Source organism: Gymnogyps californianus, chromosome 3 (assembly GCF_018139145.2).
Source record: "Gymnogyps californianus isolate 813 chromosome 3, ASM1813914v2, whole genome shotgun sequence".
Lineage (NCBI taxonomy): Eukaryota > Metazoa > Chordata > Aves > Accipitriformes > Cathartidae > Gymnogyps > Gymnogyps californianus.
Window position 1 is genome coordinate 76,899,815 of NC_059473.1, and position 12,434 is coordinate 76,912,248.

Genomic DNA, 12,434 nt, shown 5'->3' on the forward strand with positions numbered 1-12,434 from the left:
CTCGCCGCACCCCCTCCACGCCCTCCGCCTCGCCCCCAGCCAATGAGCGGCCGCCGCTCTGCGGACCCAGCCGGGGGGTCGGGGCCTCCGTGGGGGTGGGGAGGCGGTCGGGCAGCGCGTGACGCGCGGGAAACGCTCCCCCGGGGCGGCGGGGTCACGTGGGGAAGCAACGCTGCGCCACGGTGGGGACCGTTCCATTACCCGTCGAACGGGGGGGGGAGCAGGCTGGACGGAACCACGCCACCGTCCCGCTCGCTCCGGCCGGCCCCCGCGGGGGAGGGGGCGGGGCCAGCTCGAGGCGGCGCCGCTCACGTGACGCCGGGGGGCGGGGCGACGGCGGCCAGAGGGTGCGCGGAGGCAGCGGGAGCGGAGCGGGTCGAAGGGAAGTGCCGACGAGCGGGAGCCGCCACCCCTCGCTTCGCCGCCGCCGCCGCACCGCCGCCATGGGCTGGGCACCCGCGCTCCCCCTCACCGCCCTCTGCCTGGCCTGCCTCTGCGGGCTGGCCGCGGGAACCGCGCAGAGCCGCCGGGCGCGCGCGGCCGTTGGTGAGTGCCTCGCGACACCCTTCCTCCCCCCCCCCACCCCCGACAGTTGCTGACGGGGCAGCCCCTCCCCCTCCCGCGCTCGCGCTCCGCCCGTTGTCCGGCGTTGGCGGGGAGCGGGGCGGGCTCCGCGCACCGATCCCGGCCGGGCGGCCGGCCCTCCGCGCCCGCCGCTCTGCCGCGCCGGTCGGGAGCGGGGCGGGGAGGGGGGGGGGAGCACCGCGGTGCCGGCCGCCCGGCGGGGGAGCCGCCCTCGCAGCTCGGCCGCTTCCGCGCGGCGGCAGCGCTGCCGCCCTCAGCGCCTTGGCCGCAGCCCGCCGAGCTTTTTGCGCGCTTCTCTCTGGCTCCCCTCTTCTCGCTTTCGTTTTTGCTCTCGCTGGGGAGTATTTGCGTAGGCGCGGCGGGAAGTCCGTTAGCACGGTTTCACACCACCTCTAGCATCCCCCTTCGTATGTAGCAGATGACTAGTAGCGGGTAGCTTTGTGTCCAGTAAAATGTACGCAGCGCCCTTGTTTCTTGCAAACTTGGTACGGGTCAAATTGCGGGAGTTGCTTATGTAAGCAGTGTCGTTCTGTCATTGCTGCCGGTTGTTCGTTACCCTCATGTTAGCCTCGTTATTGGCCCTGTGGGTTTGTCTAATCTTTCTGGCTCTGTGAGCTGTTTGCTAAAGTGTTTACGTGGCCAAGAACCACAAAATGCGCCGCATGCCCCAAAAAGCTAAGGAAAGAAGTATGTTCTGGAAGTACTTTAATGTTCTCTGGCCGCATTGTGTAATGGCGTTGGGTGCAGCTAAGTGTGAAGCTGTCCAGTAGCCTCTGCGTCAGCCCTTCTAGATTTCCTCTTCAGCCCTACCACCGACGACGTGATGTAGGCCAATATCGGGCACCCTGTCGGAACCGTGAACTGCTTGAGGACTGCCAAGAGTCAGAGGTTAACAATCTCTCCCGTGCAGCAGGAGAGGGCAGTGTTGGTCCAGCAGGACAGACTTCTGTTAGTGTTTCCAGGTTTCCTCCTCAAGTGTAAGGGGAATATCCGACTTTACCCTGTGTAAGAGCCAGTACAACAGACAGGTTTATCTTGGGAGCAAACGTGAGCTTGCCTACACTTAAGAGCTGAGTTCATGGTACCAGAGTCATTTTTTCAGTGAAGAGCAGGCATCTGCTGATGGGGAGAGCTGGGGAGCTTGCTGTTATCCCATATAAAGACCCTAAGAGAGTCTTGCACAGCAGGAGTAGCATTGGGAGAACATCTGACACCCTGCCGCTGATTCTGAAGTTAACAGCTCATTCTTGAAACCTTTTGCTGTGATAAAAGCATCTCCTCATCCCTTACTCTTGCAAATCTGTTCCTCCCCCATACTAGTCTGGGAAAGCTGTTTTGAAGGTAAACTAAAAGTCCTAGTGCACCTGGTATTGACTGGCTGCACTGACTGTCCTCCTGTCTCCACAGATGTACTGTGCTAAATTTTTGAGGTACCAGTGAGGAATTTACAAAAGTGAACGTTGTTCATTTGTCAGAAGTGAGTGTTGTGTGTGCTGTGATCGTTCTTCAGATGTATACCCAGAATAATAAATGACTTCCTCCCTCCCCCCTGAAATCTGTTATCCAGAAACTGTCATATAGCTCTTGAAGTGGTTTAAATGCCTTATTTCTGAAGGGAACAGGGCATGTCTGTTGCATACCTCACTGATGCAAACCGACAAAGGTCTTTTCATATCTTATTGTGTTTCTTGAAAGTGAAGAAATAGCGCCGATATTTCTAGCCTGAGCCTGCCATAACCAAGAGAAGGGCTAGGTGGATTCAGGCTTAATTCAAATTATGAGAATACTGAAGTTAGTTAATGTATATGTAGTTGTTATCTTGAGATGTAAATTACCATGCTGATTGCCAAAGATCTGTGAATAGCAGCATTCCCTTCACTAGGGAGCAGAGTGGAGGAAAGTGAAAGGTCACCCAAAGGTGCCTGGAGTAGGTGGATATGATGTGAAATGTGCTGGAGAGTATGCGGCGTAAGGAGTTGTGGGTTGTATGTGGGTTTTCTGAGTATGATGGCTGTATGAGTAAGTCTTAATTAAAACTAATGCAGTAAAATTGTGGATTGGGAGAAGATCTTATTTGATCCATGTAGTGGATGTGTTGTCATTGTGGTTTTAAGGCAACGATGTTTGACTGAGATTGACATAAAAAAGCAGCTGGACTGGTTAGGTTGCTGGCTTCTGCTGTGATCAAAATATGAATAGATTGACTTTCTGCTCTCCTTTATATGCATTTGTATATGAAGTCCTCTAGGTTCTTGTCTTTATTTCCCATACTTTGGTTGCTTTCTAGTGTGGGGTTATTTATAGCTGGCTGTATTACCTAAAGGAAAAATGTAATCAAAAGGAACAAGGTTCTTACCCTCTGAGGTTTCAATGCACTTCTGCAAAATTAATTTGGTGGACTTTGGTAACTTCACTAGAGTACTATTTCCTCTATTATCTGAGTTTACTATAGTTAGAGGTTGCATGAGGCAAAATCTTGGTGTACATGTGGGGTCTGATCTCAGAGTATCAGTAGTGTCTGGAGGGAAATGTTATTTGTGGCTTGTCAAATGCATTCCTAAGTTGGAGCTTTCAGTTGTGGTTAGTTCAGTGAGAAGGGATTGTGCCTTAACCTGAGAGATGTACATATGGGAAGGTACAGATCTAAGAGTTGTTTCTGTGGGTGAAGTTGCTCTTTTGACAGTGGTAATTTTGCCCTAATCAATGCTTTTTTTTTTTTTTAGGCATCTGTGAAAGCCTTTCTAACTGCAGTTCGTGTATTGGTAATGACACAGATGTAACAGGCTGCAAGTGGATCACATGTAAAAGTAAGGAGGACTACACAGTGCAGATCCTTACTATGCCATGCAGAACCTTAAACCCAACTAGACCTACTTCATCTATATTAATGTTCATTACACAAATACACTGTTCTGTTTGATAACCTAATGGAGCATTAACTCATAAATTGTATTTGTTGTTAAACATTTCAAGTTCTTATGAGGAGGCAGCTGAACATGTTCAAAATAATCCCAGATTTTTAAGGCTTCTGATTTAAATCTGTGCTGTTGATCAGCTAATGTTTTCCAGATGGTTCAGAATGTTTTTAGAACAAACTAGTAGCTTGTGTTTGCTGTTAAGGAGTCATGAGAGGATTCTGACATGCAGGCACATCCCTGTGCGTCAGTCCCTTTTGAGGTTTTGTCATAGACCTGGTGGTCACAACCACTACTCCTGAACTGAAGTGCAGGAAGGGAGAGGAGTCCATTAAATAAGATTAGTTAAGAGTAGTGTTCCTGAAACTAAGAATTGCAACCCACTGAAGGGAATGTGACAGAGCCAAAGAAGCATTAGCTGGTCTCATTCAGAGCCTTGTTTTTCCCATTGTAGGAGAGTTGGATGTAACTACATTTAGGTGACCTCTGGTACTCAGTCCTGGAGGAGATGAAGTTGCTGTTGACAAAGCCATATGAAGACTACTTAAGTAGTCCTCAGGTGGATTATTTGTACTTCTTATGTGAGGTGGAAACAGAATGAGAGAGAGAATGGCTTGCCTGTAATAGTGATTTTGTAGCACTTGATTGTAGATGACCAAGAAAGTTTATATATGAAGGCTAAGATGCTTCAGAACTAATGAAAAGAATTTTGGATGTAACTTGTCTAGTACAAGAGTGTCCTTCAAGAAGCTCTTTTTCTGAATTCTGCATGTGTTGTCTGACCAGCAGGCACATACTGCAAACACTCAAGAGATCTGTGCAATTTCTTTGAGGGAGGGGTTGGAATCTGAGTCAAGGGAGAAAGGTGTGCAGGCAGAGAATAAGAAACTGATGTCTTCAACAATTTCAAGGTCAAGGATCTGTTTGAAAAGCTGGAACTAAGTTTTGCTTGCATGTAGAATTTTTTAAGACAGTAAGATTTTTTTTTTATGATGCTACCATAGAGACACAAAATGTTTAACTTGAAAAATGCCACAAATAGTAGAAACACTGTCTAATTTTATAGGCTATGAAGAAAAAATATCAAGCTATATTGTTACTGCAAAATGGTGCATAACCATGTATAAGTATTGCCTAAATATTGATTTGAGTGGTAGAGTAACTGTAGTGAAAGAAAATACTAAAACTTTTCTAATTTCTAATTATTAGTGTAATACTGAAGTCCTGCATATTGAAGTAGCACTAATGTTATCCTGGCTAGAAGATGGTGTTTAGTTTGTCCCATGAACAGTTTATTAGTATTTAGGAACAATGTCTCAAACACTTAAAGTTCTGATGCTGTAAATATTCTTCTCTCTCCTTTTCTGACAGGAGGCATGTGTGTAAATGAAACAGAAGTACATCTGAAATATAAGAACTGTACAGTTGAGCAGCAGTGTTCTTGTAAGTATTTAGATACGCAGCTTTCACATTGTTTAATGTTGTGTTTACGACTCCTTCATCTGTTGACCTTTGTTAATATGCCTTCTACAATTTACATAAGCATGTACAAGTATGTAAATAAGCCCTGTGCTTCCAGCTTAAGCCTATGATACGTGATACTAAAATACACAATTTTGTTGTACATTCAGTTAACTGCTTACTGTTGCTATTTCAAGAAGCCTGACATATTTTACTACACACATGTGTCTGGCTACTGCCTTGGTTTCTTAGATTAAAATAGGTGATGCTTCCTCTTAGATATAGCATATCCAAGTTTCACCTGCTAAGTCCATTGCTTCATCTGAGATGCAGTAAATAGGAAAGAGTTATGAACCTTCCAGTTTTAATTGTTAACTAGCACAGCTCTTCATGCAGTCCTGAAGTGCAGGGTCTGGGTTATAGAACTGCGTAAGGTAAATCTTTCATGCTAGGAGCGTGCTCTGCTGCATATCTACTTCAGTCTTTTCACTAATTTGTGCTTGGTGTGCAAAGCAGATTTGCAGGATATTAATAATTTAGATTAAATCTTGAATTTCACTTTTGTGAAAGCCCCCCAATTTTAGTTTTTCTGAAAGTTGACAAGAAATGGACTTTAAAATAGGATTTTCTAGTTTTAAGATCTAGAACAGCAAATGAAAATTCTTAATACTCTTGTCTAGATGAGTTCAACAGTGCTGCTAAAGAGGCTGGCTCACGCCAACAGAGATGAAGCTTCCATGCTGCTATGGGCTATCTTGTGGTGGTGGCAGCCAGTCGGAAATAATTCTGCTTGACTTGGACTTATGTGTTGTTTCTAAAATAGTAACAATCGCCTCTTAATCAGGAGTGTTAAAAGTACCGTTTTTCAGTGCTTTCCAAAGACAGCATGCTGTTACAATGCCTTGTTCTATATCTAAGTAGAATTTCTACAATCTGTTCCTCTTAAACTTGTAGTGACATTATCAGGTGGTTGTGTTTTAGCTTCTGCATATTCAAGGAAACTTAATTGTCACCTTTAGTAGAGGATCTTTGTTGGGGTGGGAGGAACCTGTATACCTTATCAGCTCTTACAGCGTCATGGCTCAGCACTACATTTGGGGATTGACGTGGAAAAACATTAAGGTAGACCTAAACTGACTTGATGCAAGTGGGACCTGAGAGAATTGGGATTCTGATATATCCAGCCTATCTCTGTAGGAGTCGGCTCTGGTTTCCCACCATGCTGAATTGTTTCAAGATGTAAATAACCACATTTAAACGACCCTGAGCATTAAAGGCTTCTGGACATAATGGTATTTCAGCAGGAAGCTTGCTGATGTATTGGTGTATGATTAAGCAACAGTTTAGATGAGCTGTCCATGTGTGATTAACTCAGTTAATACAGTAAGCTGCAGAAGGCTTCACAGTTTTGTTTTGTTGTTTGTTTCGTTTTTTTACAGCACATGCTGAAGCTGAGAGCACCTGCAACCAGCAACAGCTCTCAGAACAGAAAGCTTTAGCTAAACTTTCAGATTCTTGAGGATGTCTTGGTTTTCCACCATACTGCTTCAGCTGTCTAACCACTCTGATTTCTAGTTGAACTTGATAGGTCAGGTTCAGTTTTAGTTGCAGTGAAGTTGGGAAGCGGTACTGAATACCTAGTTTCCTGTTGTGTAAAGCATGCACAGTTTATGCTTGTACAATAGGACTCTTCTCCCTTCTGTTTGCTTTGAGGAATCTTGAGTTGCTAGTTGAACAGTGGCTTGATTTGGCTGCCTGTGACAAGGTTTTTCATGCAACTCGTTCACTCGTGCAACTTCTGCTGTTATATGGTGGATTGAACATTCAACTGCTTTGTAATTTCAAACCAGAACTACAATAGAACTTGGTGCTGTACAAATTCCCTAAAACTCAGACTGCTGCTGTTCTGTTTTGGTTTTTTTTAGTTAAATATTGTCATTAATCTCTTTAACATAACTCTTTATTCTTTCGTAGCTCCTACAGCTGTTCCTCTTTCCAATACTACCACACCGTCTTCCAATACTACCACACCACCTTCCAATACTACCACAGCGTCTTCCAATGCTACCACAGCCAGCTCTGCTACCACAGCCAGTTCTGCTACCACAGCTCATACTACTATAGGTAATACAGTACCACTGAACATAGAATGGCAGTGAACTAGGGACTGGTGAATAAAATAAAGGACAAGGGCTTTTTCTGCAGATCGCTGTAGTGGCATGAGTGCTAAACATCTGATGTATGGAATATATAAATGGTCCCAAGGTTTGGAAGAAGTGGATTTTATAAAACTAACAGAGAAAATGCTTCTTTCCAATATAACTGAGAATTGGCTCAGTGGTAATTGTTTGAATTAGATTAGTCATTTCCACTAATCATGAGTTCTTATGAGTTTGATTTTTTTTTTTGTTGCCCAGTTCAAAAATTTCTGTTCTTACAGGTGCTGCCATCTTAACATTGAAGTTCTTTAAAAAAAAAAAAAAAAAATCTCATCTTTAAAAGCATCTGCTGCTTAAGGGAGCTGGGAACGAGTTGGTACTCGATTAGGCTCAGAACAGCCTAATGGTACAGTAGGGTGACGTTTAGCTTTGAGTAAACCTACAAATGCTGGCACTTGTCCCAGGCACATACTGGAATACTGATTAACTTTTAGTAATACTAATCTGAGTGGGGAGGTGGGGGTGGTCAGAGACCCAGTGTTCTGGCTTGGTAATGGAAGAGCTTTTAGGAGACAGTCTAGCTACAGGTGAGTGTTTGCTTATTACAGTGATGTCATTCACAGTTAGTGTTTTGGGGACGGGGGAGATAAACACTTACAGGATAGCAGAACTTCCTGTCTCCTGTCTAGAGATATTACATTAAGTACTTTTTTAATACAATAAGTACTAACTGATTCTAAGGGCTGTTGGATGAAAGTCCTTTGCCTTGATGCAGATTCTCAGTTGTCTGGAAGCAGCTGTCTTGATTCTTGTTCAAATACTAGCATTTATATTAGTGCTTGAAAGAAAAGTGGTTTTGTCTGAATGAAGAATCACTGTCTGATCTCTGGAGAACCTTGAAATATTTTGGATAACAATCGTATGCAAGCTTGAAAAAAAAAAATCCTTATTGCAGAAACTTGGCTTAGTGTCGTGCAGCTGAACATCTAAATTGTGTGGGGTACAGGCTGAGGTCAAAGCTTATCCTTGTTTAAGCAAAACAAGACTAATCATTTGCATAAGAACTTCAGTGCTTGCAAACTTTGCTCTTGAAGCTTATGGTATGCACGTACTGTCTTCTCTCAAACAGCCAACGTGACCAATGTAACTACACATGCTCCTCTACCTACAACTGCCATTACTTCAGCTATCACAACACCCAGTGTTCCAGGTAACTGCTACTACTACCATAATTAAAGTATAAAATACTTAGAAATTAGTGTTGCTTTAAAAGCGTTATCTTGAAAGTCTTACCAAGTGACAACATTAAAGTAGTATTGGTATATCTGCTGTTGTCACTTCTAACTTTATGGCACATCTAATTTTGTTAAGGTGATGTATGTATGTAGCAAGGTAATACCCTGAGAAACAGAACTAGTTGGTGAGATATTTAAAGTCAGAAATGTGTTGGTCAAACAAAATCAGCTGGCTGCTTTTAATAGTGTGGCTGGAAGTTGCTTGTTAACTCACTTATCTTTGGGAGGTGGTGTTTTGTTTTTTCACTTGCAGCATGATAGTGGGAAACCTATTAAAAAAAAAAATTGAGCTACAGTGATGGGAATAAGCTGAAGTATTTTATTTCAGCATCAGTCCTGAATATGCTATTTCATTAAAAGCTCTCATGAAGTAAAGCTCTTTAAAACTAACCATCAGCAGATGGCTGTTACTTCCAGATTCATATGTGTTTTGGCTTCAGCCGATTTCTTTAAGCATAACTCTTAGGGTAAAGTACAGTAGATGGAAGATAATAATTTAATTTGAATTTAAGCAAAAAACTGGAGCAAGCAGCAGAGATTGGAAAACGTGTTTTGAATGTAGGAATATCAATAATATACTTCTATGTAAAGGAGGAAAGCTTTGGCTTTTTGAAGTACAAATAAAAGCTGGGACTTGCTCGGTATTGAGGTCCAGAGCAGTTTGGCTGTAAATAGCTCTAGCCTTGTACAAACAGTATTTAATCAGAATTTCAGTATCGCTAATCCAAATGCAGCTGCTGACATGTCTTTACTTTTGATTATTTCTTTTCTTATTGGTGTTTGGGTGTTTTGAGTAATCTTAATACAAGGAAGCCAATACTAAAATCTGTAAAACTATTGTGAACGTTGTGCACTCACAAACTGTAATGTGGTGTTTAACAGGTACGAATGCTACTGTGACTCCTGGACCTTCTCGACGCAAATCTACATTTGATGCTGCGAGTTTCATAGGTGGAATTGTCCTTGTTCTGGGTCTGCAGGCTGTTGTTTTCTTTCTGTACAAATTCTGCAAGTCGAAAGACCGAAACTATCACACACTTTAGGACCTGCCACTTTATAATGGACTAGTAGCCCAACACCTGTAGTTCACTGAACCAAAATATTTTCTGTTGCTCATGGAAGACAGCAGTTCATAATATCCTTTAGATCTCTAAAAGAAGACTTTAAAAGAATATTTTTGCAACATTATACTTGGCAAGAGGTGGTATGAATCTCTTCAACAGGATTACTTGCAATATGCTGCATGGGTTCTAATGGCTGTCTTATTTTCCTTTAGTGGCTGCTGCTGTGGGACTTTTTTTTTTTTTTATATGCCAAATGTAGATGTTCAGAGATTCTTATTCAGTGGCAACACTGTCTTGAGTAGACAATCTCATGATGACTTATTGTGAAGGCTAATTTAATCAACATTTGATACAGTATCCCTTCAGTTTTATCAAGATGTGAATTATTGGTGACTGACTTCAGGGAGTGAAATACCATTTATACTAGCTTATGGCTCTTATAGCGTGCTGCTAGAAAGATGAACAAAATTGTAGAAGTAGATAATGTCTTAACAGAATAACATAACCCATAAATTTTTTTACACAAGAATAAAGGTTGCCTGATAAAATACTGCATTCCAAACAGAAACCTATGCCCTTTCCAATTAACCTTGAGGGTGGAGAGGGGATGTAAGGATAATCCTTCTAAAGGGGAAATGAAGATTAGTGCCTTAAAAGACTAAAAATCAGTAGGCTGTAAAAGTGTCCCACCTATCTCAAAGATAAATAAAACTATTAAGTACTGGCTTTATATAGGAGAATGGTATACATGTGACTTGAGCATTCTAGTTTAAAAACTTTTTACACTAAATAACTGTCCCTTATTGACCTTGTTTGAGAGTGAGGGAGCATGGTACAGTAATGTTCAGCTACAAACAGAAGCTTTAAGTTGTTTACCTTTTGTTCTGGCCTACAAGACCAACCATAAAACTAGTGATAAAATTCAGTTCACTCCCTGTATAAAAAGGCAACAATGTACATTTATACTTGAAATACTGGTGTTTGGGAAATCCTGAAGTTTTTCTTATTCAAATGGTTCTTAAACTCATTGCAATTAATTTCAGGGTTTGGGTTTTTTCTTTTTTACCCTCCTGTATGTCTGCTTGCTGAAGGAGCAATTAAGGGTAGTTCAGAGGATCTGCTGATTTGATCCTAGTTAGGATTGCTGTAGTCCTGGGACTGCCATGGCTACACCTTTTTACTTTCCCCTCCCCCCTTCCTGGCATCAGGTTTGTGTCACCCTGCGGTGAACTGGTTAAGGAAATCTATTTGGCCAAATAGTTGGTTTCCCCCCCCCCCCCCCCCCCCCCCCCCCCCCCCCCCCCCCCCCCTTGGCTGGATCAGCCATGTGATCTGAGTATCGAAGGTATGTCATCTCCAATGTAGATTGACTTGAGCACCTGTGAAAATAAACCCACAGGAAGAATGGAAGTAAAGATAAAATCAAGTGGTGGCTGTAGCACATAATACATAGCTTTTGATGATATCCCTTGATCATCAATTTCAGGATAATCTGTAGCTGTCTTACTAGCTCTGACTTGACTGGAATTTGGCACCCAATACAAAATGATAGCATTAATGCAGATAACAGTCATGGCAGTGGAACTTAAATATGAAGCAAATTAAGTGCACTTCAGTTGGAAACTTAAAGTGCACAGTGTTGCTTTCTTGTGTTCTTCTAGTTTGAATGGCATTGTTTCTATTGTGCTGCATAGAAAACTCAAATTGCTACAAAATACAGAAGTTACCAGTACTGTATCTTTGAGTTAATTAGCTTTTGGTTTTCTAAACAAAACTAAGACAATCAGCTCAGGTTTATTAAAACAGCAGAGTGAGCAGCCAGTTTCCAGCAACAGTATGTGTGTGGGTTAGATGGTATATCCTTGGCCTTATTGTGAAATCACTTAATCTGTGCTTTCCCTATCTCAGAACTGTTTTATTACACTTACTTGTTTAAAAAGATATCCATGAGCTTATATTCTGTGCTTTGAAGTGAGCAAAACAGTCTTCTAAAATGTGACAGAATTCTCCTTCAGCTCAGCAAAGCAAACTATATGGCTAGTATATAATTTTTTTGGCCTCAAAGGGCTGTCTTTTGGGAAACTTGCAGAAAAGTGCTACAGAACACTTCATAGCATGGAAGACGTTGCCACAAAAAAGTTGTTGCTCTGTAAAATGTTGCTAAAATGCTTATTGATGAGCTGTGCTGATCCTGATTTAGGTTGCTGATAAAGTGTGCTGGTGAAGCAAACTAAAAATTTTTAAAGTGCCTTAAAGTTGCTTAATCTTTTGCCTCAAATTTTGTTTAAAAGGGTAGAAGGGATACCTTGCCTTAGTTACTAAATTTTTCTTGGTGCCAGCAATTGCTACTTTCCAAGACTTTAGGAAACCTAGGATCTGACATGTACAGATGCCAATCTGAAAAACTCAAGCTTGTACTATATCGATTTAGTCATGTTCTGGAAGGCCTGCACTACACACTGCTTGCTCATTAGCCTTGCCAACAAGGTATAATCCACAGTGTACAGAGTTGTGGCTCAGATTGTTTCCCTTTCAGATGTTTGGGGGAAGAGGAGGCTGGGTTTATACATCTTCACCATGTGCTTGGCTGCCTCACTGTAGAAAGTAACTATTCCTGTGTGAAATGGCAGTATCAGCTGATGTGTGCTGTGTACTAGCAAAAAAACTGAAGTAACAACTTGCGGTTTTTCTCAGCCTTGTGTTTTGAAGTGGAAGGTAGCTCATAGATCTGTAGTTGTATTTGCCCCTAAATCAATTTTAGGCACTGAACTGTAGTGACTCTTCAAGTTACCTGGCTTTTTCTTGAAGCCAACTTTGTGCAAATATCAAGCTGTTATCTTATGAATGTTCTCTGCAAGTGTTGCTGTAAAAGTTTGTATTTTGTCTTCAGTGGAAGAAAACTGAACCAGTTGTAATCGCAAAACCAAATTGATAAATAAAATCTGTTGAATGGAA

At 42.3% G+C, this 12,434-nt stretch overlaps 1 protein-coding gene across 1 annotated transcript; it reads left to right on the forward strand.

The window, feature by feature from the left end:
- The first annotated feature begins 399 nt into the window (after positions 1 to 399).
- Positions 400 to 10,763, forward strand: CD164 (CD164 molecule). The gene is made up of 6 exons (XM_050894268.1): positions 400 to 546; positions 3,309 to 3,392; positions 4,872 to 4,943; positions 6,936 to 7,085; positions 8,250 to 8,330; positions 9,298 to 10,763. Exons 1-6 carry the CDS (start codon positions 444 to 446, stop codon positions 9,456 to 9,458), a joined length of 651 nt encoding a protein of 216 aa, XP_050750225.1. The 5' UTR covers positions 400 to 443; the 3' UTR covers positions 9,459 to 10,763.
- Positions 10,764 to 12,434: the final 1,671 nt, after the last annotated feature.